At 37.0% G+C, this 26,129-nt stretch overlaps 8 protein-coding genes across 10 annotated transcripts; 6 read left to right on the top strand and 2 right to left on the bottom strand.

Annotated features, from left to right (window-relative positions):
* The first annotated feature begins 16 nt into the window (after positions 1 to 16).
* Positions 17 to 3,929, top strand: LOC110855503 (acylamino-acid-releasing enzyme). The gene is made up of 14 exons (XM_022103913.2): positions 17 to 157; positions 382 to 694; positions 771 to 943; positions 1,042 to 1,196; positions 1,283 to 1,547; positions 1,612 to 1,751; positions 1,851 to 2,004; positions 2,102 to 2,379; positions 2,451 to 2,526; positions 2,611 to 2,834; positions 2,927 to 3,006; positions 3,077 to 3,200; positions 3,525 to 3,631; positions 3,707 to 3,929. Exons 2-14 carry the CDS (start codon positions 399 to 401, stop codon positions 3,804 to 3,806), a joined length of 2,172 nt encoding a protein of 723 aa, XP_021959605.1. The 5' UTR covers positions 17 to 157; positions 382 to 398; the 3' UTR covers positions 3,807 to 3,929.
* Positions 3,930 to 4,151: 222 nt separating this feature from the next.
* Positions 4,152 to 5,171, top strand: LOC110841818. The gene is made up of 2 exons (XM_022087514.2): positions 4,152 to 4,289; positions 4,412 to 5,171. The coding sequence occupies exons 1-2, from the start codon at positions 4,168 to 4,170 to the stop codon at positions 5,037 to 5,039; spliced, it is 750 nt and encodes a 249-aa protein (XP_021943206.2). The 5' UTR covers positions 4,152 to 4,167; the 3' UTR covers positions 5,040 to 5,171.
* Positions 5,168 to 9,500, bottom strand: LOC110843157 (integrin alpha-PS3). Its single transcript, XM_022089104.2, has 18 exons — positions 9,407 to 9,500; positions 9,250 to 9,321; positions 9,063 to 9,185; positions 8,856 to 8,984; positions 8,436 to 8,773; positions 8,268 to 8,358; positions 7,991 to 8,185; positions 7,717 to 7,917; positions 7,513 to 7,652; positions 7,312 to 7,441; positions 7,074 to 7,236; positions 6,754 to 6,982; positions 6,428 to 6,664; positions 6,219 to 6,341; positions 5,803 to 6,148; positions 5,521 to 5,732; positions 5,356 to 5,415; positions 5,168 to 5,263 (listed from the first exon to the last, which is right to left on the bottom strand). The coding sequence occupies exons 1-18, from the start codon at positions 9,498 to 9,500 to the stop codon at positions 5,204 to 5,206; spliced, it is 2,943 nt and encodes a 980-aa protein (XP_021944796.2). The 3' UTR covers positions 5,168 to 5,203.
* A 135-nt stretch (positions 9,501 to 9,635) lies between these two features.
* On the top strand, positions 9,636 to 11,837 carry LOC110841819. 2 transcript variants are annotated; one of them, XM_035857526.1, is made up of 6 exons: positions 9,636 to 9,932; positions 10,653 to 10,700; positions 10,883 to 10,950; positions 11,024 to 11,161; positions 11,238 to 11,374; positions 11,454 to 11,837. In XM_035857526.1, the coding sequence occupies exons 1-6, from the start codon at positions 9,902 to 9,904 to the stop codon at positions 11,755 to 11,757; spliced, it is 726 nt and encodes a 241-aa protein (XP_035713419.1). In that variant the 5' UTR covers positions 9,636 to 9,901; the 3' UTR covers positions 11,758 to 11,837. The 2 variants fall into 2 exon arrangements, with proteins under 2 accessions (XP_035713419.1, XP_021943207.2); XM_022087515.2 differs by lacking the exon at positions 9,636 to 9,932 and having other exon boundaries at positions 10,383 to 10,700.
* A 192-nt stretch (positions 11,838 to 12,029) lies between these two features.
* Positions 12,030 to 13,934, top strand: LOC110863350 (phosphatidylglycerophosphatase and protein-tyrosine phosphatase 1). Of its 2 annotated transcripts, none has more exons than XM_022112630.2 (4): positions 12,030 to 12,300; positions 13,003 to 13,256; positions 13,342 to 13,530; positions 13,602 to 13,934. In XM_022112630.2, the coding sequence occupies exons 1-4, from the start codon at positions 12,291 to 12,293 to the stop codon at positions 13,752 to 13,754; spliced, it is 606 nt and encodes a 201-aa protein (XP_021968322.1). In that variant the 5' UTR covers positions 12,030 to 12,290; the 3' UTR covers positions 13,755 to 13,934. The 2 variants fall into 2 exon arrangements, with proteins under 2 accessions (XP_021968322.1, XP_021968323.1); XM_022112631.2 differs by having other exon boundaries at positions 12,280 to 12,417.
* A 217-nt stretch (positions 13,935 to 14,151) lies between these two features.
* LOC110863351 lies at positions 14,152 to 15,828 on the bottom strand. The gene is made up of 5 exons (XM_022112632.2): positions 15,507 to 15,828; positions 14,961 to 15,324; positions 14,793 to 14,889; positions 14,634 to 14,708; positions 14,152 to 14,552 (listed from the first exon to the last, which is right to left on the bottom strand). The coding sequence occupies exons 2-5, from the start codon at positions 15,241 to 15,243 to the stop codon at positions 14,414 to 14,416; spliced, it is 594 nt and encodes a 197-aa protein (XP_021968324.1). The 5' UTR covers positions 15,244 to 15,324; positions 15,507 to 15,828; the 3' UTR covers positions 14,152 to 14,413.
* Positions 15,829 to 16,244: 416 nt separating this feature from the next.
* On the top strand, positions 16,245 to 17,769 carry LOC110861235 (mitochondrial fission process protein 1). The gene is made up of 4 exons (XM_035857544.1): positions 16,245 to 16,473; positions 16,566 to 16,718; positions 16,804 to 16,928; positions 16,995 to 17,769. The coding sequence occupies exons 2-4, from the start codon at positions 16,643 to 16,645 to the stop codon at positions 17,268 to 17,270; spliced, it is 477 nt and encodes a 158-aa protein (XP_035713437.1). The 5' UTR covers positions 16,245 to 16,473; positions 16,566 to 16,642; the 3' UTR covers positions 17,271 to 17,769.
* Positions 17,770 to 18,291: 522 nt separating this feature from the next.
* On the top strand, positions 18,292 to 25,889 carry LOC118434022. Its single transcript, XM_035846668.1, has 6 exons — positions 18,292 to 21,540; positions 22,731 to 22,972; positions 23,131 to 23,488; positions 23,949 to 24,017; positions 24,668 to 24,839; positions 25,077 to 25,889. Exons 1-6 carry the CDS (start codon positions 18,475 to 18,477, stop codon positions 25,616 to 25,618), a joined length of 4,449 nt encoding a protein of 1,482 aa, XP_035702561.1. The 5' UTR covers positions 18,292 to 18,474; the 3' UTR covers positions 25,619 to 25,889.
* Positions 25,890 to 26,129: the final 240 nt, after the last annotated feature.

Here is a 26,129-nt window from a genome sequence, read left to right as displayed (position 1 = left end):
TCCAAAACCGGGTGAAAGCAAATCATGCAAAATACACTAGGCTGAAAATCTCAACTCTGCTGTTTGTTGCTCGTTATAAAAGCCAATGTCAATTTAACATTTTGATAACAATTCAGTTATCAATTTTTTTACATTGTGTGAGCTGACAATATCAACGGTAAATATTACTAGCCTTAAAGTATTCAAGAAAATCTTCTAAATTATGTGACTGTTCTGTAACTCAGTGAGTGACTTGATGTGTACAATGTTCAATGGTGTACAGTACAGTACAGTAGATAGATACTCTATACAAATCAAGTCATATAATTATATTTCGAATCAATTTCAAGTTGGCCACTATCTATCCACAATTTGTACATACCATTTTTATCCTTTTCATAGAGTGAGCGTATTATCTAATGGAAACGAACAGCTCATCGTGTGACCTTCCGACAGAGGTCATTGACCATGTGGTCAACATGTGGGTGGATGTCTTAAAAACGCCCATTCCCGCAAGTGGTCACTTTACGGAAGATGATAACTTCATAAATGTGTCCACAACCTGGTCCGTTGTCGATCCTGGGAAAAAAGAGGCTGTTCGATTTCAAAGGAACGCCAGTGTTCTCAAAAAGAGTGTGTCCTGGAACAATGGAGCCACATTTATTGAAAAGGAAAATCTAATAATGAATGAAACTGCAGCAACTCCAATTGATGGGTGCGAATGAATGCGATCTGTCATACTTGAAAAATTTGTAAAAATTCACCGAGTAATATATTTATTTTATTCATAGAAAAACAATTTGTATTTCGAGAGATGGATCTCGCAAAGCAATATTAATCGAAAAACCTAATGGGTCTGGAAAAGATGCAAAAATTCAGTTTATTCAAATTTGGAACAGCGATACTCTACTGAAATCCTATGATTTATCAGCGCTTGATAAGCATAAATCGGTCTATACTTTCGGTATTATTTATTTCCACTTTACCAAAGTGTTCGTAGTCAAGATCAGGAGGGGTGACATCAAGCCTTAATCCTTATATTGATTGATGAAATGTATGTAGCCGACTTTGGGTCAACCATGGTGTGGAATGAAAGTGGGGAAATTTTAGCTTACCTGGCAGAAAAGAAATTTCCAAAACCTCGACCATTCTTTTCTTCAGACGTTCCTGATGAGATGAGCAATGATTTATCTGGGAAAGATACTAAGGGTCCTAGAGTATGGATAATCTTACAAATTTCAAAATCTTATATATCCACACTTTAAACATAGCTTGCTTATTCATTGTCATTTTTGAAAATAAGGGAGAAGAATATGCACTCAAGCAAAGTTGGGGAGAACAAATGCATGACATGCACTTTTCTGTAATTGTCATTTTGCACGTGGAGACTGACAAGTTCAACGTTATTGAAATGCCCAATGACCAGTTCCCCACAGACCTACAGTGGGTTGACAACAACTCTATCATTGGCACTTCGTATGCAATTAAGGATTGGCGACTTGGATTGATTTATTGCACAAATCGAGAAAGTCAAATTTTTCAAATTAATGTGGACGGAAGCAATTTACGTACATTTTTATAATTAAATCCTACATCTCGACTACCAATACATTGTAAGGTAAAATATTTCAGGCTTTCTAAGTGCTTCCGGACGTGCAGCATTCTGTCCAAGAGTTCGACCGGATGGAAAATTTGTAATTTGGCAAGAAAGAGCCGTTGACGAACCTCATAATCGTGCAAGAAATATTATGGGAACATCAATTAGTGATCAGGTACATATTTACATGTTGAAGTCGATATCTCACTTTGTTGTAAATTGATGTAGGTCCTAAATATGTACTTCCATCCAACCTATGAAACTTATTTTTCAGGCTATCCCAAATTGCCTCTATGAATCTATTCCACCAAATTTGCCTATTTATGATAATTTTCCGAAACAATGCTGGGCTCTTGATGGTAGTTCTTTCCTTGTCATTGCAATAAGTGATGGAACACTGTCGCTAATTTCTGCTAGTCCAAAAAACGGTCGGTATAATAATATTATTACTAAATATTATTTAGTGATAGTATGAAGCATACGATAATTAAAATTACTCAAACCTAATTATTCTCATTTCCTAAGGCCAAGTTGAGACAAAATTCATTTCCACGTCATCTCCAGGGATTGATAACATCTTATGGATAGGGCAAAACTATATCCTGCTCGCCCGTAGCTCAAGCTTATGTGGGCCATACATTGAGCTGATGGAGACTGTCGGAGATAATCGAAGAGCTGCGTTGTCCAAGGTGCACAATTCGATGCCGGCTTCGACACTCACCGCAAAGTTGTATGGACAAGCGTCAATTCCGTCTTTCTATGTTGGCCCTGAAGAATGTAAACCGAATAGTGTACCACTAATCGTATGGTTATTTTTAAGTAACATTTCATTCATTATTAAATTTAGATTTTGTATAGATTTTTTCATCATTAGGTATGGGTTCATGGGGGCCCCCATGCATGTTTTGTGGACAGTTTTGTGCCTGAAGCCACATTTTTTACTCGCATGGGTATAAAATATATCAAATAAAGATATCATGATGATCTACAAACCGTATTATCAATAGCACTAATTTATATGAATCAATATGTAGGATACGCCTTTCTCAAAGTAAATTATATTGGAAGCACTGGTGCTTCAGCTCGAGATGAAACCGATGATCTTCTGGGAAAAATTGGGACATTGGACGTTCAAGATTCGCAAAGTATTGTTCAACAAGCAATCAAGAAATTTCCATGCATTGATTCTGAAAAAATTGGGATTTGGGGCGGCTCGCATGGGGGTTTTCTTACATGCCATTTAATTGCTCAGTATCCAGTGAGTCAATAATTTAAATACAAATCACTTGTACGTATATTATGTAATAATTTTGTATATGTAAAATAATATTTGTATATTTTTGCTTTTAGGAATTTTACAAAGCTGCCGTTACACGAAACCCCGTGTGTGATTTAAACGTTATGATAGGAACCTCAGATATCTCAGATTGGTTAATGCACAATAATAACAATTATAGGCAACATAAAACCTAATATGTGCTTGTGGCTATATATACGCAGGGTATATGCTGAAACAGGGATCCCATTTCTAACGTCTGTTCAAACGGGGTTCGTCCCAGCAGCCAAATCTATTGAAGAAACAGAACGATTGTTCAAGGCGTCTCCAATATCTTATGTGTCAAAGGTAATTTTTTGTTGTATCAAAAAGTACTTGAGATGACTCGGAGTAATGCTATTGTAATAGTGCTGTAGAATGTCTATTAGTAAAAGTGGTAAAAGCGTAACAATAAGTTATTTGACAATTTTCCAACCGATTAAATTCGCTACAAATTTGATGTAGACGTAGTGAGTTTTGAACGAGTTTCATGGTTGACGTTTTTAGAAATTTTATTGTTCCAAGCTTTACACTAGAGGCTTGGGTTAGGAGGAAGTAGTTGTTCAATCCATAACGTCTCTAGTCTTCAAGCCCTTCAATTTTTAACAATTTTTTAACAATTTTTCTATCTAGGTTAAAGCTGCAACGCTCTTGTGTGTTGGAACTGAAGATCTCCGTGTTCCAGCATCGCAGGGAATCAGTTTTTACCGTGCCTTGAAAGCTTATGGAAAAACTGCAGAGTAAAACACTGACACTATATTTAGCATAATAATGGCCAATTATTAAACTAAAATTTAATACACGTTTACAATTAGGATTCGAGTATATCCAGACTGTCATCCACTATCTACAATCCCTGTCCGAATTGACGGAGTTATTCACGCGGCTTTGTGGTTCAAGAGATTTATCAAATAATTAGTAATTTTAAGCCTAATTTTGAGGACCAATACTTTTCTGAAGATAAAATGCCCAATTCCTATTCTTCTCAACTTAACTTTTCCATCATAATAAATACATCCTGAAACTAGATCAAATTTATCTGTCTGTGATGCACTCATGTTTCTGGTCCTCTGAGGATTTGGAACGTTTATATGTTCATCCTCCCAATATAATATAACCAATAACAAGCGCATCAGTACCTTTTTGATTGATTTGTTCCTGAAGCATGCGGTCTCTAATTCTGATTCGACCATAATAGTCTATTTCGACAGGTGAAAATCACAGCATTTAAGTGAAATAAAAACTTGTACCATTTTCCAATTGTTGATTGTGCGAGATGGTGAGACTGAAGATCGAAGAAGTAGGCGGCAATCATATTTATTTTCATAGAAGTATCGATTTCACGTGCTTGTTTGTTCCTCTTAGATTTATAATCGGTGTAATTTTCAGAACAAATTGGTAAGGTTTTCTCAGATTAATATTTTTATTTCGTGTCTATTGAATATCGATTTTTTCTGATAGAATTTTGCAACTAACGTGGAGAAAGCTTCTTAAATGTAATTTGTTATTGTCCCAAATAGTAACACATTAAATCACAATCTTCAACAAGAGGTCAGGATGCATTCTGACGGCGGAAGTGACACCCAGCCCCCCAAAGCATCATCTACTAAACTCCCAGTAAAACTTGAGTCTCCTTCGGAAGCTTTAATTCTACTTCGAAAACAAGTTTTAGTGGAGAAATTGATGAAAGAGAAAGTCCCCACGCCGCATGAAGGAGATCCTGCTTCTGGTGTCAGAAAAACGGTCAAAGTGGGACCTTCGTCAATTTTAAGCAGAGTGAAGGAATTTATCCCCATGATAAAAACGGAGAATGAAAAATTGAGACTTCAAGTTGAAGAAAACCCATCTGCAGTGTCAATTGAGAATAACGACGAAGCCAAGTCCAGTACTGAGCCTATGGTGGAGGTTAATCTCGCCTTCATTTCTCAGCAGGAGATGGAGGACGACAGTGATGACAGCTCGGATTCTATCGTCGACGACCGTAGTGGACACGACCAGGTTTCGTCTCGACGAAGGACTCATGAAAAATATGATAACGAAGGTGCTTGTGACGAATCTCCAAGTTCTCGGAAAAAAGACGCCGAGGAGAAAAAGCTCGTGAAATTAATTGAAGAAATTGACAAAGACAAGAAAAATCAAGAAAGTTGATAATGTTTATAGACCATAAATGACAATCACATATGTTACTTATGATTTGTGGGGAGAACATAATTTATGTCGAGTAATGGTGCATATAGTTAAAAAAATTAAGTAAATGACAAGTGATATTTTTCTAATCAATGTTGTCTTCCAAATAAATTACAATTATTATTTTATTCGTCATTTGGATCATCGGGTGGAATATGAAAATTTTCTGCCAGAAGATCTGCTTGCTGTAATGTAAGTTTATATAATTTGTAAGGTTTATGTACTATTTTTTCTATCTAAGTACTCAAAATTTATTATTATTTCATTAATTAATTACCTCTGCTTGAGCCTTTAAATTTGCTAAATTTTCTTTGGTCTTCCTCCGAAAAAATCCACACTTGAATAAATAAATGATAAATTGCCTTAATATTTTAATAAAAACATCTCACATAGTTGAATGGATTTAATGATACTTGAGTTACGGTAAAAAAATAAGAGTTACCTTGAACATGAGAAATGCAATCAAAAGAAAGATTATCAGCCCACCAATACCCGACACGAATATCAGATAAGCTGGCAAATCTCCATAAGACTCTGATTGAAGGACGGTAACCGCGGAGGCATTCAGGGGATTGAAGTTGTCATCAAATGTCCACACCTTTGCAAAAGTTGTAACAAGTACGGTTGACTCTGAAGGTATGATATTGTTGTTATCTACGTCAATCGAGAATAATTTAGCACCTGCTTATTTATAATAATTTTATATAATATATTGCAAGCATACTTGTGGCATTTTTACTAAATTTTAGAATCAGTTCAATGATTAATGGTTCTCTGAATAGCAGTGGCGAAGTTAGGGAACAAACGACGTCGACACATTTCCATTGGGGAACTGTAACACAGTCCACATCAAGCATAGCGTTATTATTGTTATTCCCTGTGACAGATTTTCGTACATCAGTTTGTCCTCTTTCATTCTGCGTTTGGCGTCTCCGTCGAGAAATTCCGATATTAGGGGTCACTTCATCATTTGTTGCGTTTGGAAAGTCCATCAATGGAGGTGTGTTCTTTATGTCAATTGCAGGAAGTGGAGGAAATCCTTGTGAATTAGGTGGTACACATGAGATTCTCTATTTAATGTACAAACATAAGTCGTTAGTGTTATACACATACGGGATTTTTATTATATGTATGTTTTACGTTGTATGGTTTTGGCATGTAAACGATAACCGCCTGTTGTTCTTCATCATTTCGGACATACGTAACAGGGATTTGAAACTTGAAATGGAGATTATTTACTGGTGATAGTCCAGAATTGATTATCTACACAATAAAAAAACATACGCGCAAAGTTAATTATGATTTACGTTTTATTTGCATTACATATAGTATGGTATGTTTGTATGTACCTCGTAAGAGCTCCTGAAGACTGCATTTGCATCATTAATGCTGATATCTTTGCGTTCAGCGTTTAGTGCAGTTAATGTCAACTTAACATCAGAAATCAATTTGAACTTCACGGGATTTGACATTTCCATTTGTTCAGGATATGGACCAGGGTAAGCCGTAATTATAATTTCAATAGTTTCCTCATTTTTCAGTGCTGCTAAAGTTTGACTTATTGTAATAATGAAACTGAGATGTTCCTGAAGGAAAAGAAGATATGTTAAATATCAAAAACCAGCTAATGCTAATAGTGTAAGTGATGATAACTGTGGATAACCATGTATATTACCTTTTGGCCCTTGTGCAAAGGATCTCTGCAAACAACTTTGTTATTATTCAAGTAACACTTATGATTCCCGTCCAAGGTTGGTCGTATAATAAAACTGTTTGACAGAGTCGGATTTGAGAACGAAACGTTCACAACCACGTTAGGAGAATAAGCAGTTTCGCCATGATTTTCAATATACACGTCAAGGAATCGAGGTCCATGAGGTCCAATTGTGTACTCGTTCAATTTACTGTTACAATGGATAATAAGTAAATTGTACATTGAATATGTGTATGTATCATAATTATTATTAAGTTTGTGTAGACTGTAGTGGTTAATACTCGTTGTCAATCCCATTAATTGGCCGAAGACTTGCCACCACTTTTAGTTTAGAGTTACAAATTTCATTCCCATCCTCATCGCAGTTATCAATCGCAACAGGAAGAAAATGATCATGAAATTGTTCCATGCTTTTCGGGCACCAAGTACAGAATATTGCATCTCCTATTATTATTATATGCGATTATTTTGTGATTTTCAGTCTTGGCATCTTTTAATTAATAATTTGAAGCATCTAACCAAGGGAATGTCGTCCCTGTGCATTTGACGTGACGGATAGTTTTGAAATTTCAAAAATCTCGCTGATTGTGTTATTGTAGCTCATTTTCCATCCTATCTTAATTGAAGCTGGATTTTGAATTTCCACTTCCTACCAGAAAACAAATATGTATTATTGGGAATTAAACAAGCAATCTATTCCTTGGGGTTTTATTCCATCACCTTCACGCGATTAACATGGACATTGGTACAATTTGGTGCTGCATTGGTAGTTACTTGGAGTGAAAACTTTAAGATTTTCAATTTATTGTTAAATTGATATCGCTCTTCCGATGAATCAAATTTTGCTTCTACTTGAATCTCTGTCAACATTTTTTGTGTAATAAATAGGGCTGAAGAGTGAACATGTCAGATAATTTTGCATACCTAATTTTCCATCGTTTTTTGGTTGAATCTGTGACGATATGCAGAAAAGAAGTCGGAATGACAAATCTTCTCTTTTCAACTTGTAAATCGCTAGAGAGTCTGCTCGCATTTGGAAGTTTGTGACCACCGGCTGAAGCTTTAGGCGTGGCCGAGTGCGGTAAATGACAATTTGGTTTGTGGACGCAGCACCGATTAAAAGATCTATTTGCATCGTTCTTTCACTCATTATAAGGTTCTTCCATCCTTCAAATCATAATGATTTCGTGCAACAAACCTGGGGTTCCATTTTTATCCAAATCTATGTTCCCAAACAGTGTAGAGCCAAATCCTTTGAAGTTGTTGTCATTAATTTCAGGTGCTCGAATTATCTGGGGACTACTTTCTCGAGAATTTGGAAAATTTGGGTGACCGTAGTAGATATACACTTCCCCCCGTCTGTTAGCAGAGCCAGGTGAACCGATTGCAACATCTACTCGAAACTTACGTAATTTGAGTTGATTTGATGTGTCGCAAAAGTATTAAGTTACATAATATAATAAGTATTTAATTGCCTATAAAGCCATCATGGTCAATGTCTCCAAGACTGGCAATCGCAGAACCAAAGCGGCTCCCAGACTCAGAACTTGGGCACAGTTTTTCCACCTTCCAGTTATTCAAATTGATTGTTGTAAAATCGTGTGCGATAATTGATAATGAACTAAAGTTATTTAACTTTTTACCAGGATGCTTTTTGAGTATACGAAAACGCATCCCTCATCGTATGATTCTGAACTATGCCCAACCGTGTAGAATGGCGCACCAACAAACATTTCGTCCTCTCCATTTCCGTTTACGTCGACAAATGCAACTACTGCTCCAAAATACGAACCCAATTGTTCACCAAGAACAACGTCGTGTATCCCCATTAACGGTGCACCGTGAATGTTTCTGCGAGTAACAGAAATGAGGGATGCAAACCCAGCCAAGTGCCTGTCCTTTTCCCCGTTTCCCCTTGGAGCACCCACGCCAAAAATTGTGGCCTGGCCAAAGCTGTTTTGTCCCGAGGCGACATGATACCCTGCAGAGATTGAATAATTTATCTTACATATTTTACAGTTGACACTTTGTGTTTCGTTTTACAAATAAGGTTTTGAGAATACCAAAGTAGTCTGCAGAGTCCCCACTTGTGCCTCTTCTCGAATTAACTTTAAATACCGTGTTAAATTGACTTGCAGGCTGACAAGATTGTAATTGTGACATTTCGTCCAGATTGTACAGAATGGCGTTACCTGCGAATAATGCTCGAAAATATTAGATTAGGGTTGAAATATTAGGAAAATATATATTTGGACTTATTTTTCTCGTACCACGCCATCCCAAGTACCCAGGGGCACCCGCTAGCATTAATGTCTTAGAATGATCCACAGCCGACGAGAATCCTGTTTGACCATAGAACCAAATAAGGGTACCTGAATTTGTAAGTTGGTCCCCTGCATGAAAAATAACAGGGAATTGACCACATCATTATTAAACATTAAATATACTTTACGGTACAATATTGTAATGGTGGTTCCAATCCTTGAACATTTCCATTCCCGGTTTGAGCACGATAGCAAAACCCATGAACTATTTATTCATAAAAATAAATCATCGAAAACGCCTAATTGATCTTAAAAAAGTCTTTAATGATCCAAAATGTTGTTGGAAGTACCTGCACGGTCCTTATTTTTCTGAGTAGCCCATCTCGGCGCGCAAGCTAGGAAACTGTTTTCATCAATTGCAGCTAATGATCCACCAAGCCACATTCCACTCGTGTATTCGGTGACACATCGCGTTTGAGTCCCGCAGCAACCTACATATTTGTACAGTTGTAATTATTATTGGGACATAACACTTAACCTACATATCGGTATTTATCTATTTAATAACTGCGCACGCTGGGTTGACGAGGATTTGCTTAATCCGTTCCATGGTGTACAACTAATACTAATCTTGCGGTTTGGTGCGTTTGCATCTTCAGCTAGATTTACTTGGCACTCCCAGACATCCCCAGTATCCACGGTAGTACCTCTCAGCGTACGTCGTTGAGATTTCGGGGCCCCAATGTAAACTGACACTCTGTTGACAATAATTTACCAACAACTTAAATTTAAGTACGTTTGATCTACAATTATTGTGAGTGAGGTGTGGTGCCTGTTCGAAGCAGATGATGAGAATCCGACTATTGAGTATCCAAAGTAGGTTTTCTCATCATTATTGCTAGTTCCGTCCGATATTATGATTGGATGATGTGTATCAATAAATGATGCTGCAGATTGGTTTATTAAAATAAAAAAATTACACACAAACACAATTTGAATAATATTGCACTGATGCATTTTTGCATTTGGGTAGAGAAAAAGGCATTAAGATTAATGTACTAAATGGCGTATGTATAAATACTAAGATAAATATGTAAGTTTACGCTTACATGAATGAATGGCAAAATATTTAAAGGAAGTTATTGGTTAGTTAGTGACCTAACCACATTGCATTAAACTCTACATTATGCACAAATACAATAGTAAATACACATACCTAGAAAGTACATATAGCTAATTTGATTTAATTAACCAGCGCCGGATATCAACCTCTAAAATCGAAGACAAAGATATGTGCATATTTAAATGGTCATGCCAATCGGATGCACTGAAAACTTTGCCATAATTTTAAATGGCTAAAAATTGCAAACTCGGCAGAAACCGTTTTACCAACAGTAATGATGATGATGAACTGCATAAAATTGCAATTTAGTAATTAGTCTAAAGAGAACAAAGAGAAACAACGTTCCTAAAATAATAAGTGCAATTTTACATTAAAGATGACGTTCTCAAATTTTCAAGATTTTAGCGCATTTCATGAACCAATTTCTTCACAATTTTTTTATTTGACACCTAAACTATTATTTTTACTGACAGCGACTCCTGATCTAAGTGCTGGAATCTTTACAAATTTTTCGCACGAGCGTAAGAAAAAAATTAATCTTGCTACTCGAATGATGCATAACACATTTAAAAAAATCCTGAACCCATGTTTAACGATTGTAGTTTACTTTAACTTTCAGCCACAATAGGTCGTAGTATTACATGAATTTATACACTTCTAGCCAAACAGTAAGTAACGCAGTGATGATAATGTGTCATTACAGCTACGTGGAGGTGGTATTTTGCAATTACTCCTTTCGAAGCATTCTTTTTGGGAATTATCCTCACTCAGGTTTGTTGCATATTATTATCGTACATCACCATTTTTCATCCGTTCGTATTCCTACCTAATATACACAATTTAGTTTGCAGTTCTAAACTTATTGGGAATTTTTCCATTGAACCTGACTGCTCTGGTTGGGGGTATGCCAAATGGACGAAAGAAACGCGACACTTTTCATGTATCACAGCGGAAACGAGATATTGCAAGTCAACTCTTGAAGGTTTATGTCAGATATCAATTATAACTAATTGATCACAAACATTACATTACTTTGACGTTTTTCTCTGCTTTTGCAGCTCATGAAAAAACTGGATCAGGATGAATGTAGTTTCAAAGCAATTTGCCAACTGGAATCCTTCACAAAGTTTCCGTCTTTAAATAATGTTGTCAACCTGCCCCCAAGCATCACATCAGTTCTTACTGGATTGAAACAGTACGAATTCAAGAAAAACGACCATCTTTTCCTAGGGTCAATTTCAAAGTGATCTTGTGCAATTTTATTAATTTTCTAGAGTTACAAAGAAACGAGAAAGGGGGGAATTATTGTTCACATCTGAAACTGGAGACCTTGCAGATTTCGAGAGTTTGCAAAATTTAGAGCTTCCAGGCATCGACAAAAGCGATGACGATGTGATTGCTCTGTACGAAACTGCGGTTAGAATTGGGGGCAGCAGCGAGTTGGGCGTTGAAGGAGGAATGTTGAATGCTACCTCTCCTTGTGAAAAACGCTATCATCGATGTCCTATTACTGGAGACGACACTTTGGGATACGTGTCAATGATGAATAATATTGACGATCTTTTGGAATTTTATTAGAATTATATTCTGACTAAAGTTAATTTGAGACATAATAGTTATTTGTGAATATAATTTACAATTTGTAAAATGTATGTAACTATTTGTTTGACCGAGTAATTATTCACTCTAAAATCATACAATAATCAAGCAATCGCACTTGTTGATAAAGTTATATGTACAGAATAACTACAGATACAAATATAATGCATAGATTGAAGATTAAAGGTTAAATTAACTGACGCCACTACTACACCATGAAATGAGACATCCGATATGAAACAAATTGAGTCGGGCTACCGGGAAGCAGCATATGCATATGTAAATATTCGGATCAGCGGAAAGGTTGACCACAGAAATTAATTTTCAAAGCAGTACAGGAGTAAACTACTATACAAGTCTTTTTAACGTTACATTGTGTAAATATAATATCGTGCGTAGAAATGGTGAACATGACGATGTGAAGAATGAAGTTGAATTGTTGAATCTCTTCTTCCCTAGGGCCAAGTTTCTTCATAACTTCCTCACGAATTCCTCGCTCAACGCCACGTCAGATGGGACTTGGTAATCTCACATATAATCAACTTTAATTGTTCCACTTGTCAGGCCTTTTCCAAAGTTTCTTAGTGCAACGATTTTCCTACATGGTTTAAGAAAGGTTTCATAATATTCAAGGAAAAGGTATTTATAATTTCGCATATCAAAATCAAACTGACTAGTAAAACTTGTACATACTTGTCTGTTATATATACATGATGTATATATAACAGAGATGTATAATACATCTCTCAATTTCAATCAACGTATCTCACCCAAAAATTCTTTCGTTTGTTTTGCAACATGTGAGAAATATTTCATTATAATCCCTATTCATCTAATCTTGAGTCAAGATTCTTGATTTGATGAAGAACGTACCGTGGGATTGCATCACTTTTCTGAAATAGATATAATTCGTATCATATAAATTATATCTATTAGAGTCTAGGGATAGGGAACTATTATACCGTATCATAGTTCTATCTGATTGACTTTGATGCTGGACGAATGGACATGTTTAAATGTTAATATATTTTATTACATTGACATTAGGACTGGTTTCGCGAATGGTATTTCGTGTTTTTCCAGTTATCAAAGAAAGATGGAATAAAATTGCACTAGGCTATGTAGGTGGCTCAAACAAAGATAGACAAACCTGCCGAAATAATATGGAGGAAATTGTTGATTTTGTATTCAATATTTTTCTTTGGTTTCTTGGTCCTTCAATAGGAAGTGAGCGGAGTCCCCTTCAAATATTTGGCATCAAGATGTTTGCCCGAGCATCATTCTATCCCACCTTGATGTACAACATTGCGATGGCCAGGGTATCCAGTAGAAAGTGGTACAATCGAATTGACAATCATGTTATCCTGGGTGCCCTGCCATTTCGAGGCATGGTGGATGCCCTTAGAAAGGAAAATGTCAAAGGAATTGTTTCCCTCAACGAGAATTATGAGCTTTGGTTATTTTCACACAATAAAGAGGTACACATTTGTACATTTTCCTACGTATTTAAAATATCCTCGTTGTCTCAGGTTCGTGATTGATATTTTTGATTACTGAATACAGGGATGGAATAAAAACAACATAAAATTTCTACAACTACCCACCAGGGACATTTTCGAAGCTCCGTGTCAATCCAAGTTGAAAGAGGGGGTTGATTTTATTAAGACCTTGAAAGATGAAGGCACCGTTTACGTACATTGTAAAGCTGGAAGAACGCGCAGTGCAACATTGGTAGCATGTTATTTGATCGAGGTATTGAACATGTATATAGTATTTTATTAAATCAGATTAATAATAAGTGTTAAAAACAATTTAAATTACAGCAAAATAAATGGACTCCTGCTGAAGCTATTCACCACATGAGGTCTTGCAGATCCCACATACTGTTAGGACCTCAGCAGCGAAGGGCCATAGACACTTATTACAAAGACAATAATGACAGTAGTAGTAGTAACACTTCAAGAAAAGATAGTTAATTTTAGCTTTCGCATTATGTAGCTTGAATTATTCTCGGTCCTAAAATAATACATTAATTATCTATTTCGTTAATACAATATTTAATTGACTTATAATTTTACAGTTAAATTATTCCGTAAAATAATTTTACTTGTTTGGGCCGTTTAAGCTGGAAAATAAATATTCTGCTAGTATCACAATCTTTAGAAAATACTCGCGTATCATTCGTAAGTTGGCAACAACGGATATATACATACATAAATAGCTCTTGGTTCTAGAGTGCACTTATAAAACTGTTTCATTGAGGTCAACAGGCTGAATCATTAAATAATAAACCATTTATGAATTGGTTGTATAAATGTAGGATCAACGATTAAGCGTTGCGGAACCCGGTCGGTAAGGCATTTGTTGAATATTATAGAACCGCTACCACTTATTATATGAGAATTTCAATTTTTTCAAGTACTATATATATTCAGCACTATTATTGACAATAAAAAAGACTAGGTTACTATATGCATACATTCCTCGATAGTAACTTGTGATAATCCACTCGCAAAAACGAGTTGAGCTAAATTTCATTAATTTGAATATGTAATTAATTGTAATTTCAGGAGAGTTGCGACATACTCTGGAATTTTATATTCATCACTGGATTGCATCATCCCTTAATCACATATCAAAAGTTAGATCTTCGTGTCATGTTGACATCAAATAATTCTTCTTCTTCGTCGGATTCCGCAGTTTCCATTTCTTCAAGGAGATCAATCTCAGATTCAATGCGGCCATATCTTTTGTCCACTTTCCTTTTCTTCGTTCTGAAATGGTTAATATGTATAGTTAAAAATAATCTAATCACTATTCAATTCAGACTTCATAATTGAGTAGAAACCACGTACAACATAAATTTTGCCCCGAGATAGCCAAGAAGAATGAAAGCGAGAACAGCAACGACAATAAGGGCTCGCTGGATCCTGTATGAATGAAACAAAAATTCTCATTTTCAGCCCATCAGAGTACTAAACCATTTGTGAGAAATAGAATAAACCAATTCGTACGCTTTTTCATCAAACTTTGGTTGACCAGAGGGGTATCCGGGAGTGTTCTCATCTGACTCATTGTCATATGCTTCATAGGGAATTGGAGCCTTCTTGGCTAAATATAAAATTATTTTTTTTAATGCCACTTAGGTTGTATTAAAATGAATAATATGTAAATATACTTACTATAATTAACATCTGGTGGTTTTGCCTTGATAATCATAACACCTTCACGTGGGGGTTCCGTCGACGGTTTGACATTGATGGTTGAATTTGTGCTCGCTGATCCACTGTCGTCTTGCTTGGTCCCACTTTCACGAATCCGCCGATTGATCAACGTGAATTGGTCAACATCGTTATTGTGTGAAAAGCTTTCAACTGATGACGTTGCTACTGCAGACGTTATCTGGCCCCAACAACTAAGTTCCAACAATATGAACACACCTGCGATATAATGGCACCGAAGCATCTTTCCTAGGGGTTTGATTTCAGTCGATTCTTTTTTAATTAAACCAAGCAGTAGACAACGCCGGCTCAGAGTTGATACTACCTATCAAATTTTGAACATAAACCACAAATTAGAACATAATTTGGAACTCTCAAAAGTACAAATATCTCATATTCTAATATTGAAATTTGCAATATGAGATTATGCAAACGATTTGTGCAAATTGGAAAGCTCAAACGTTTTTTATGCAACAAACATCAACCTTCAATAATTTATGCCCTTACCAAACGTTTTCAAATAGTACCGATATTTGGTCTCCGCCAATATAGTAATGATGGAAAACAATAAACATAAACCCCTAATGGCTTTTCAAGGTCAATTCTATAGTATTAATTGAAATTCAATTATTGAATACTGCCGAACTCTGTAAACACTAGTTCACAACTGACAACGATGACGACTAGTAGTAGCGAAAGGCCTTGAGTTGTTGGAAAGTGGAAATATTTCGAAAAATTGAAAGCCTGGAATGGATGAAATAATGAAACCAAAATACTTCACCGTCATCAGATGTTTACTCGCCTCTCGAGCCAAAACCTCCTGCCAATGAAATTGAGATATTATTGAGATTTGGAGTTGGCAGGTGCCACGACTGGACATGTTTGTTACGGGAAATAAATACAAATAAGCACATAAGTACATAGCTTGTCAATACACCAAGAGAGTTAGCCGTTAGGGTTTATATAATAGGTTCTTAGAAGCATGAACTTCTTAATCAAAATAATTTTCGAATCGTATGATAAAAGGAATGATGAAGCTAGAAAAAACTAGCAATTTGGCGAGATTTGCAAATACTGTTTCAATGTTTTAATTACCAATATATATTATGACATTATCTTGAGTTCAAATTTGATTATAAAATGATTTTTTCATCTCTACATTGAATTTTATTGCTACATTTAAAATTTTAAAATAGATGCATTTTCTACTGCAAATTGCAGTCTGCAATTTATTCGTTGAAGAGAGTTTCCGATACTATAATCCGGCTCTGTGGGGTAGAAAATTTCCTGTAACAGCTTACCAAAAGGTTCAAACAAACCAAAATCAAGGAAATTTAGTTTGCACACGTTTCATGCAATGATGCACCAACCAAGAAAGAGGAACACGACTCTCTGCTTTCTCCCGAAGCTCAAATTGCTCAAATTGTATCTCAAAAAATCCACGTGCTCTGCCTGATCAGATGTCTTTATCAGTGTATGTCCTATAGCTCAAGATTATTTTCTAAATTCCAAATCTCAATTACTAATTATAAATTCCATTTAAAATTGTTATAATCATTTTGTTAGACAGAGAATTAGCGTATGTTAACGGTGATTAAAATAATACAATTTTTCTCTGGAAAGAGGACAATTCTTTGTTGAAAATGTCGACGGAAAAACCTGACACCACGCCAAAGAACAAAATTGACATCTGGAGAGACACCCCAGTGAGATTATTAGGTAAGCAAGTTTAACTAAATTAAGATATTTTACAAGTTCATTAACTGTGTAGACTGGGAAGTTAATTAAACGTTCACTATTCCAGGTTACGCGAACGAGGTGGGAGAGTCCTTTCGAGCCTTGGTGCATGTCAACGCTGTTCGCCTTAGTTATGGCGTGGCCTTTGCCTACGTGTTTGCAGACACCAACGACAAGACAAAAAAAGAAATGGTACAGCTTGAAGTTTACAGTGTTTGAATTTTTGTTTAATTCTTAAAATGTGTTTATTATATTCAGAATCAGAAACGGAAAATAATCGCTGCTGCTGACACTCTGATTTGGCAGACCCTCGCGTCAGTGGCAATCCCAGGATTTACAATTAATCGACTTTGCGCTCTGTCGTTGTTTCTTTTAAGTAAGAACAAGAAATTAAGTCTCCCGATGAGGAAATGGACAACAACTGCCATTGGGCTGGCCAGTATACCCTTTATTGTCAAGCCAATCGACCATGGAGTTGACTTTCTGATGGAGAGCACTTTTAGGAAATTTTTCCATCCCGAAATTGGACCTTGAATGCATTTTCATGTATGTAAATGCTGACATTTTCAAGATGTACAAGTATTATGTGCACTATACGCATATAATAACTGACGCAAATAGGCGTATGCTCGTCCTCGAATATAAAGATTATTGTAATACCGGTCGCAAACGACCACGTAGATCACTAGATCTCATAGTTTTAACCAAACTGTAGTTCATTGGTGTTATGCACAATGTATCTCTTTGTCAGAACTCAGTGCCTCCAGATTTGGGATTATATGTGTTCTGTTCTGTGATTATGTACAGGAGGTAGTTAATGAATTGCAAATATATGTAATATGCTAATTCTTAAGAAAACATGTGATTGTGACAGAGAAGGTCTTCTGAAAAAATTTGAATTCGAATTTGAATTCGAATGCGTTTTACAATTAGTCGACAATAAGATTGAGACAGGCATCTTGTTTATTCATCCTAATAATGTTATTTGAAGTGTTGAAAATTTAAATTTAGAATAAACTATGATTGAAAAGTATCTTGATTTCGTAAAAAGTTTCAATTAATTTTAAAATGCTGCTTATTTTTTTATTAGTGTATATAGTATTTGTTGTAGGTAGTAAACGCCTACATACATGCACATGCACATACTCAACGTAGACTAGCCGAAAGGCTGCCAGCACTGGCGTGGGTACTACTTATGTACATACGACGTTGTGGATAATAGCTATGCGGTGGCGGAGAAAACAAGGGCTCGAGTTCTGGGAAAGCTTTCTCTTTCTCCAGCGAACCGCCCCCAAAGCCTTCTTTGGTCAGCCAGGTCAATAAATCTCAGAAATGAAACTCTGTTCCATTTGCTCCGCTTTTCCCCTCTCATTCTCGTACATGTATATATTTCCATGTATTTGATTTGTGATTTGGAGTGGAAGAAACGAGCATGTAACCCGGTGAAAGTGTAACAGTCCTAGTACTGGACTACACTCACTTACGAGCACGACTTGACCTAGAAATTAGTCTATCGTTGAACCTCAACGTCAGTAACATTTTGTAAGTGGAACAGGCTAGAATACTCACCATTTGCGATCACGTTCTTATATAATTTCTTTAAAAATGCTAATTTTAAACAGAATTAAAAAATAATTCTACATTTCACATTGTCTTCATTGAGTAGTGAACATGTTGATTCTGGGCTACCCCTAATTAATTGAAACGTAACGATTGTTTAGGACAAAAAAGAGATACAATGAGCATAAGGAACAATTATCTTCAATCGGTTCCTTACCCTAAAACTCACCCATACCGTCGTCAGTACAGTACAACTAATGATGGATTCGGTACTCGCAACAGATTTGTCTCTACATCTACGACATCCGAAATTGATGAAGAGGATTCCGCCGACGGAGAAAAAGGAATCGGTGCAAGAACTCGCAACATTACCGAATCTGCAAAAGATCACAATATTATGAGCCGAATTGGTTTTCATATCAATGAACAGGAAATTGAGACTGACATTTCGTCTGAAGATTATAAGTTTGTTCCTTCTTCTTCACGAGCATTTTCTTCCCAGCAATTGGCATACCTTTCTCTGCCAGATTTGTTAAATTTGTCATCCAGTGGGATGACTAGTAATGACAGCGCTGGAGAAAATCTAAACCCAAGATCATTAACAGCAAGTGGAGCAACCGCTTCTCCATCGTACTCGATAGAAAGCGTTGTAATGGATCTGGAGAGTGAGGACATTCAAGTATTTGACAACATTTCTATCGACGAAGTAGATGATGAGACTGAATACACCAGCGGCGAAGGTAGAAGAGAGGAAGACGACGATGAGTTTATAAATATGCGGGTGAAAGTTGAGAAAAAGCCATATCCAACGAAAGCAATGAAAGTGACAGTAAGTGTTCAGCCACCTTCTGAGGTGGAAGAAGACCTGGACGAACTGTATGAACAGTATGAAGATGAAGATGAAGTATCAGCTTCTGGTGTCAGTGTAGACGTAAATAGCGAAAATGCGAGTTCCAATGAATCTCGGCAGGATTCATCGGAAGAAAGTGAAAGTGTAGAGGATGATGAAATTGAGGAAGAAAGTGAATCGAGTTTATCCTCGGAGCATCAAAGCAATAGTTCCGACTCTGAGGATTCAGGTGCAGGTGATGTTGATTCTGAAGACGTTGACAACGACGATGAAGAAGAAGAGGAAGAGGAAGAAGTAGACGACGAGATATCGAGGGACAGAGACAGCGGTGTTAAAACTGAAACCCCAAAAATTATAAGACATGACGACAAGGAAGGAGAACACAAGACTGAGTCACTTGTAGAAGAGGCCCCGAAAGATGAAACTGAGAAAATGATGGAGTTATTAAGTACGGCTATTGACGATTCAGAAAAATCCAAAGAGAAACTCATATTGGAGAAAGTCTTGGAAGCCGAAGCCATTGCTGTAGCCGAGGGAGAGAAATTGGCAGCTCAAGTGGGCGAAAGTAAAACTTCAAGCCCTTTGGTGAAAGTGAAAGGGTTGGGCGAGTCCGTTGTATCCGGTGTCACACGAGCCGTGTCTAGTGCAGTGGGTTCTAAAGAGAATATAATTATTTCTACTGGAGAACAGGGGAAGATTCTGCCTGACAATGTGGGTGACGTTTTGGCTGGCGTTCCTCAAGGCCTGGACGTTTTAAAAGTTGAGAAAGATCAGTTCGGAGTAGTGCCGATTGAAAACACAGTCAAGACTCAAGTCAAAGAGCTGGACAAGCGGATACATCATGAAGCATCAGCCATTTCTGGAGAATTAAAAAAATCTGGAGAAGAATCCATTAAAGCGCTTTCTAGTCCAAGTACAGCAACAGGATCTGTCCTCGATGTACCTACTACTGCACTTGTAGTTGCGAATGTAATTGTTCATGGAACTCCAAAATCGTCTTTGCCAAACCCAGTGATTGCCACTAGCAAAGCAGACGTTTCGAATGTACCCGTTGAAACTTTAAATTCTGCACAGCCAAAGCTTGAAAAAATGTCGGCTCCAACTATGTCCACTGGAGAAAGTCAACAGTCGTCGATACAGGTGAACCCTGTTGCTCCAGTCCTTAGCCAAATAAATGTACCTGAAAATTCTCCAACCTCTCCTAATAAAAAATCTCCCGATAAAGAAGAGTATTTGTCCGTATATGCGCCTGACTCGATGGACAGCAGCGAGGAAGAAGAGGACAACATTTTCAGGACACATGAGAAAACAAGTGCAGAAACTGCAGAGGAAAGGAAAGCTGTTGAGCAGGCCAAAGATAAATTAATCGAAGACTGGAAATCTACACGGAGGGAAAGCATAGACGAAATAGATGAGAAATTTCAACATATTTTGGAGGACATGGTGTCTGAACTTGACATGTCACCTGTAGTCCCCGTCCTTTCTAAAAAGCTGAAAGACGCCGTCCATGTGTCCGATGAGGACGAGTCTGAAAAAACACCCAACAAAACATTGTCCGCTCGTTCATCCGAATTGGTTATGTTCACTGATAATGACATGTTTGAGGACAACATGTCTCAAAAACAATTGTCTCCTATTTCCGAGCATAGCTCAGCACAGTCAAATGCCCGCTATATGGCCATGCTTGATGCCAAGATGAAGAGTTCTGCCCAGGAGAAAGTTCCACTGGACAAACAAAATTCTCAAAGCTCTCTAAAAAGTTTGAATAGTGCAGGTTCAAATACTTCTAGAAAATGTAGTCCTTCTCCGAAACCTATTTCGACGCCAACCGTATCAAATAATGGTACACCATCTAGACTCAATGATAAAAGGGTGTCAAATGAATCTCCACCAGTGAACTCCAAAAGCCCCAACAGAACTCCTTCAGCCAAATATTTGCATAGTAAAAGTGAATTGACTCGACCACCAAGTAATAGACCCAGTAGCAAAGCCTCGTTAAAATCTAATAACCAACTGTCGCAGAGTCCTAATCGCTCGAGTAGTAATAACGCGTCCACCTTGGGCGCAGGAAATAAATCAGTAGGAGACACAAGCTCCTTATCTACGTCGTCTGCAAATCCAGTTTCACTGCCCATCGTAGCAAGGGACACCAACTCGCCTAATAGTTCACACCGCATCCAGGAAGCTGGAGAAAGACCCAGTTCCAAAATGTTACTACCTACTTCGCCTAAAATAAGTAAAAGTAATTACGATTCCCTTTCACTCTCCTCACAAGGATCAAAAAGTCCATCCATGTCTCGACATTCTTCACTGCAAACGGATCAATCAATGGAGGAGATGGGACCGATAGGAGAAGATGAAAATGATTTGCCAAATTTTAATAGTATCCAACCGGTAATTTTTCTGTAATTTTTCAAAAATTATTTTGGAATTGAGACAAAAAATCGACCTACCTAAACGTATGAAAAAAATGATTTCATGGTGAAATGTCGCGTTAGTAAAAGTAGTAACAAACACTGATAAATATAATGCTAAGTATAAAATCAAGGTAAAAGTTAGAATTATGTAGGTCACATAATAAATCCACGACATTTCCCATTCATTTTTCTTTTTTATGCTCTAAATTAACACAAAAATCGAATATTGCTGATTGCATAGACCTCCGACGGTCAAGAATGCATACAACTAAAAAGGGCAGTTAATGGCATTTTTTTGAATTGGATTTATTGACATATTATTTCCGTCTTGACACCACATTGTTTGATTAAATTGCACCCGAGCAGAGCAAAAGAACAATTTGATTTCATATATGAAAACCATGACGGAGAAAGCTGTTCACATTCTTCTTTGAGCCTTCCCATGCCATTGACTCATTTGGGTCAAAGTCGTTGGCTAGTCGTGAGCGAGCCTCTATTTGCAAAGAGAGTAGATCATAGCGTATAAGAAACATGATTTGTATGCAATTTATAGCACTACTGCTTGAGTACAAGTAGAAAAGGCTACTATGTCGAAAACTCGTGAACAGCTATATTTTGTACAGTTTTCGTGCAGATTTATTTTACTTATTCTTAGTTTTCTCTCCTTCTTGCATACACGTACACAGTCATCATTCATATGTATCTTAATGAGTAATGCTATTTGTGGTGTGAAGCACAATAATAACAATCCACGGAAATTAGGTGCATTTAGTAAATATAATAATTTTGTTGAATTGCTCCTTATTGGAACTAGATTTGGGATGAGAATAATTGAAAATATGAATTAGGCCAAAAGTCAATCTATTTAACGATCACATTTCACTCTATTCCAGCGTGACCTAAATCGAATTTCCGTTTCTTGCCACAAATTCTGCCTTTCTTTCCATTATGCAATATTTCTAGGGTATAGCTTATGGAGATTGTAATCTCATTAAGCACGTAAACGGCTGAAATCGTCAAACATGGCTCACTACTGTGCAGTAATATGTAATAATAAGATGTTGATGAAGTTACGTACAAGATATGCCAACTGTGTATGCATATAATTACATACGCCGGCATACCCGGTTCAAAAATTAAGGCTACTTATGCATGATGATTTTATAGAATTCTGAGCTTGGTGAGGAAGAATCTGAATCAGGCCGAGACGACGACTCCCCTTCTCAGCGAAGAAAGTGGAAAAATTCAACTGAAATAGCATCCACCTTATCGCACTATTTGCACGTCGTTAAAACTGAGACGATTGAGAATTGTGTGTGTGAAGTGATACCCTTGCTAACGCAGTTGCTCGTCAAGTCCAGAAAGAGCAAGGCGGAACATGCTCTGCCCACTATGATTGCCAGCCTGAGGTATGTTGTTTTTTTTATTAAAAACATTGGATGAAATGTATGGAATTAGTTTCAGTGATAAGCACACAAACGTGCGTTATATAATGATAAGATTAAGACGATAATTCAGGTTTGTTCAAAAAATGTTGACTTGTTGACATGTTGACTTGTTTCATTAGTGCGGTGAGGGTGCTTTGCGAGAGATTGCTCCACGTAAAGTTGGCGTCTGGGGAAAAGGCATTGAGAAACATGGACTTATCTTGGCTGCTACGAATCCTCTGCAAGTTGAGTGCTGACCCTGAGTCCAAACTGAAGCCGGAAGCGAGTTTCACGCTGGCGAAGCTGGTGAAAGCTGCCGGCCCAGAGCTGATTACGAGACCTATTTACTTTCTTCTCGTGATGGAGAACGATGGCGTCGGGCATCGGAGGGGCTCACAAGGCTCGAAAACCAAGGCCGCTGCACTGGATACCCTCACCTACGCCCTGCTATCCTTCCCCAAGGAGGAGTTTGATGACTTGGAGGAAATTTCTAGATGGGTATGGCTTTCATCTGTCTGTGTATTCATCCGTAATTTTATAATGTGTGCGTATGCTAATCCGGAAATTGGCGCCATAACTGACAAAGTGAAAATTCCCATACCTAACAATTGTAAAATCGCATGACGCAAGTCGTTATAAAGAATTCCACGTGTAACACAAGGGACATTTTCTATTATATCATTATTAGTATCGTCAATAGTATAAATAACCTTTAATAATTCATGCAATAAATCCGCCACACGCCACAAGGCCACAAACAAGACCAGACCACACAAACACATAGCCAAGTTTTATTATAAATTGTTATCTTAATTGCCCTGTAGACAAAATAAAGTGGTTACCTAAAGTGGTTTAGGGTACTAGCAATATAAGTATATGGTTCCTTACCATATACTAAAATCTAATCAACCTGGCCTTTCGTTATTTCATAAATATTATTGCTTCTACACATTTCTAGGTATGCCTCGTGGTCATGCATCCGGCACGGCGAGTGAGACAAGCGGCCCTGGAATGCATTGCAGTGCTCGTAAGTGACTAGCTTTGGATGATTAATAAAATTCGTGCTACAAACCAATGCTCTTTATTTTTATAACAATCCGTTTAATAATTGAAGTTCATAACAAGAGGCGGGTAAAAAATTATTACATCGAGTATAGTCTTAGATGCTCATCTAAAGGAAATCATGATACTCGACTACGAGTCATCAGACGACGAATAACTTTCCATGAATATGTCCATGAATATGGAGAGCCTGCAAAATAAATGGTTTTGCACATATATGTATGTGAAAAGTGAAAACGACCGATGAGTTAATACTTTAAGACTTCCAAAAAAGTTCCAACAAAGTTTAGTGTCAAATCGAATCACAATACAATCAATACAATCAAATCTCAAGCGATGGTAAATTACCTACGAAAACTATTATGTATTACACACCAGATAGCAGTTTCACACTACACCTGCAATTGTGAAATGTTCCAGCGACTATTGATACATGTCGTTACTTCTGGCTCGTGGGCATTTTGAGAATTTGAGATAAAGTTTAATTTGATAATCCGATGCTTTTTGTATTGCATTGCATATCTTTACTCAAGTTTCTTTGAACTAATAACAACTAATTCAACATAATGGGTTAATAGTAAATAAAGCCATCCTCTGTTTTTTCAATTATTTTAGGGAAGCTTAATTGGATCACCCGATGCTGCAGCTTCCCGTTTCAGAGGATATCTCTTGCACGAGGCTGAACAACAATACAATAAATCCGATAGTGATGGTTCCACAGCAGGCCAGCAAAGTGCAATCAAGACATTCGATGGCAAAGGCATTTTTGACGTTTCCGCAATCACAGGTATGACTTTACAAAATTATAGGTAACCAAAAAAGTATAAAGGGTAATTTAATTAGTTATCATTAGTTTATGACGATTATGGGCATTTTTACTGCTTTTATGCGAAATGAGATATTGAATTTCCTCCTCATAAAACTGAACATCGCATTATTACTTAATTATAGTTATATAAGTAATTAATTATACTTTCTAGGAGTCTCATCTTTCCCTTAAGTGCTGTTGTATTCTATTTTACAGCAATTTCCTTTCGAATAAGGAAACGGATAATGCCGCTTCCGAGTCCTCAAGGTTTAGTCGAATATGGAGTGAAAGTTCCAACAGGGCAAGAGCTGGTGCTAATTTTGACTAAAATGCAAGAAGAAGAAGAGGACGAATTTGAAGGGTCTACATCAGACGACAGTGTTCACAGTTCAAAAAGCAAGGACAACAATTCGGATGGGAATTCAGAGTCGGAAAGTATTAGAATGAGCGACTTGGAAAAATCTACCAATGACAAGACCTTTGGAAAAAAACAAAAGTTGGTCAAGGATGTCGAAAGTGATGATGACGTAGATTTGATCACTCCAGATGTAGCCTACATTTTGGCTGGGAAAGGCCGAGTCAACAAGCAAGAGTTGGTTAACAATAATGATGAGAGTGCGAATAATGACGGGGAGGCAACCGCTCAGCAAAACGACAAAGAAAAGAGGAAAAAGGCCCTCAAGAGGAAAAGACAAAAGAAACGTCATGTAGAACGGACGTACAGCGAGTACGAGGATGACTCCCATGGCGACGAGTAAACGCGGATGTACAGTGTCTCACTGCTGCTGATATGTGCTTATGAAGGCACCAGCTCGTGCATAATAACTGGTGTGTGTTCGTACTTAAAAATAATCAAAGACATAGCAATTCAGACTACGCGATTATTATATACATTATTATACACAGAGAATGAGAATCTTGGAATACCTACGCATCTTGTTCTTTGTTTATTTATATCTTGGTACCTACAGCTATTCTGTTATACACAAAATTTTACTGAATAAATGACTAGGAACTTTTCAAGGTGTATTTTTTATCAAACTGATAATTAGGTGCAGAGTGATTTCGCAGTATTTTATTTTTATATGCACAAATACATATGTATAAGTAGTTACATACTTTGATAGTGACACGACTTTAAGAGTCATCTTGACGATGGTACCATTCAAGTGATGTAATGAAACAGATTTTACAAATACTGTTGTGTAATGCAAAGACTTTTGTATTGTTAGGCCAGGTATGAAACTGGGTTGACTTTCATACTGTTGA

This window comes from Folsomia candida, unplaced genomic scaffold (genome assembly GCF_002217175.1).
Source record: "Folsomia candida strain VU population unplaced genomic scaffold, ASM221717v1 Fcan01_Sc001, whole genome shotgun sequence".
Lineage (NCBI taxonomy): Eukaryota > Metazoa > Arthropoda > Collembola > Entomobryomorpha > Isotomidae > Folsomia > Folsomia candida.
Note: the sequence above shows the minus strand (reverse complement) of the source record. Positions and strands in the feature narration are given on the sequence as shown.

Excerpts from the sequence above, each read along its gene's own strand:
- LOC110855503 (XM_022103913.2), top strand. The coding sequence starts at position 399 with ATGGAAACGAACAGCTCATCGTGTGACCTTCCGACAGAGGTCATTGAC. Across the intron at positions 1,548-1,611 it reads TGTGGACGGAAGCAATTTAC|GCTTTCTAAGTGCTTCCGGA; the intron begins GTACATTTTTAT and ends AAAATATTTCAG. Across the intron at positions 3,007-3,076 it reads ACCTCAGATATCTCAGATTG|GGTATATGCTGAAACAGGGA; the intron begins GTTAATGCACAA and ends ATATATACGCAG.
- LOC110841818 (XM_022087514.2), top strand. The coding sequence starts at position 4,168 with ATGGTGAGACTGAAGATCGAAGAAGTAGGCGGCAATCATATTTATTTT. Across the intron at positions 4,290-4,411 it reads GTAATTTTCAGAACAAATTG|TAACACATTAAATCACAATC; the intron begins GTAAGGTTTTCT and ends TGTCCCAAATAG.
- LOC110843157 (XM_022089104.2), bottom strand. The coding sequence starts at position 9,500 with ATGTGGCTTGGTGGATCATTAGCTGCAATTGATGAAAACAGTTTCCTA. Across the intron at positions 7,442-7,512 it reads TCCATGTTAATCGCGTGAAG|GAAGTGGAAATTCAAAATCC; the intron begins GTGATGGAATAA and ends GTTTTCTGGTAG. Across the intron at positions 6,342-6,427 it reads TCTTCAGGAGCTCTTACGAG|ATAATCAATTCTGGACTATC; the intron begins GTACATACAAAC and ends TTTATTGTGTAG.
- LOC110841819 (XM_022087515.2), top strand. The coding sequence starts at position 10,556 with ATGACGTTCTCAAATTTTCAAGATTTTAGCGCATTTCATGAACCAATT. Across the intron at positions 10,701-10,882 it reads TACAAATTTTTCGCACGAGC|CTACGTGGAGGTGGTATTTT; the intron begins GTAAGAAAAAAA and ends GTGTCATTACAG. Across the intron at positions 11,375-11,453 it reads GTTCTTACTGGATTGAAACA|AGTTACAAAGAAACGAGAAA; the intron begins GTACGAATTCAA and ends TTAATTTTCTAG.
- LOC110863350 (XM_022112630.2), top strand. Across the intron at positions 13,257-13,341 it reads TATTTTCACACAATAAAGAG|GGATGGAATAAAAACAACAT; the intron begins GTACACATTTGT and ends TACTGAATACAG. Across the intron at positions 13,531-13,601 it reads TAGCATGTTATTTGATCGAG|CAAAATAAATGGACTCCTGC; the intron begins GTATTGAACATG and ends TTTAAATTACAG.
- LOC110863351 (XM_022112632.2), bottom strand. The coding sequence starts at position 15,243 with ATGCTTCGGTGCCATTATATCGCAGGTGTGTTCATATTGTTGGAACTT. Across the intron at positions 14,890-14,960 it reads ACCACCAGATGTTAATTATA|CCAAGAAGGCTCCAATTCCC; the intron begins GTAAGTATATTT and ends TTTTATATTTAG. Across the intron at positions 14,553-14,633 it reads CTCGGGGCAAAATTTATGTT|AACGAAGAAAAGGAAAGTGG; the intron begins GTACGTGGTTTC and ends TAACCATTTCAG.
- LOC110861235 (XM_035857544.1), top strand. The coding sequence starts at position 16,643 with ATGTCGACGGAAAAACCTGACACCACGCCAAAGAACAAAATTGACATC. Across the intron at positions 16,719-16,803 it reads CACCCCAGTGAGATTATTAG|GTTACGCGAACGAGGTGGGA; the intron begins GTAAGCAAGTTT and ends TCACTATTCCAG. Across the intron at positions 16,929-16,994 it reads ACAAGACAAAAAAAGAAATG|AATCAGAAACGGAAAATAAT; the intron begins GTACAGCTTGAA and ends TATTATATTCAG.
- LOC118434022 (XM_035846668.1), top strand. The coding sequence starts at position 18,475 with ATGAGCATAAGGAACAATTATCTTCAATCGGTTCCTTACCCTAAAACT. Across the intron at positions 24,018-24,667 it reads TGGAATGCATTGCAGTGCTC|GGAAGCTTAATTGGATCACC; the intron begins GTAAGTGACTAG and ends CAATTATTTTAG. Across the intron at positions 24,840-25,076 it reads TGACGTTTCCGCAATCACAG|CAATTTCCTTTCGAATAAGG; the intron begins GTATGACTTTAC and ends TCTATTTTACAG.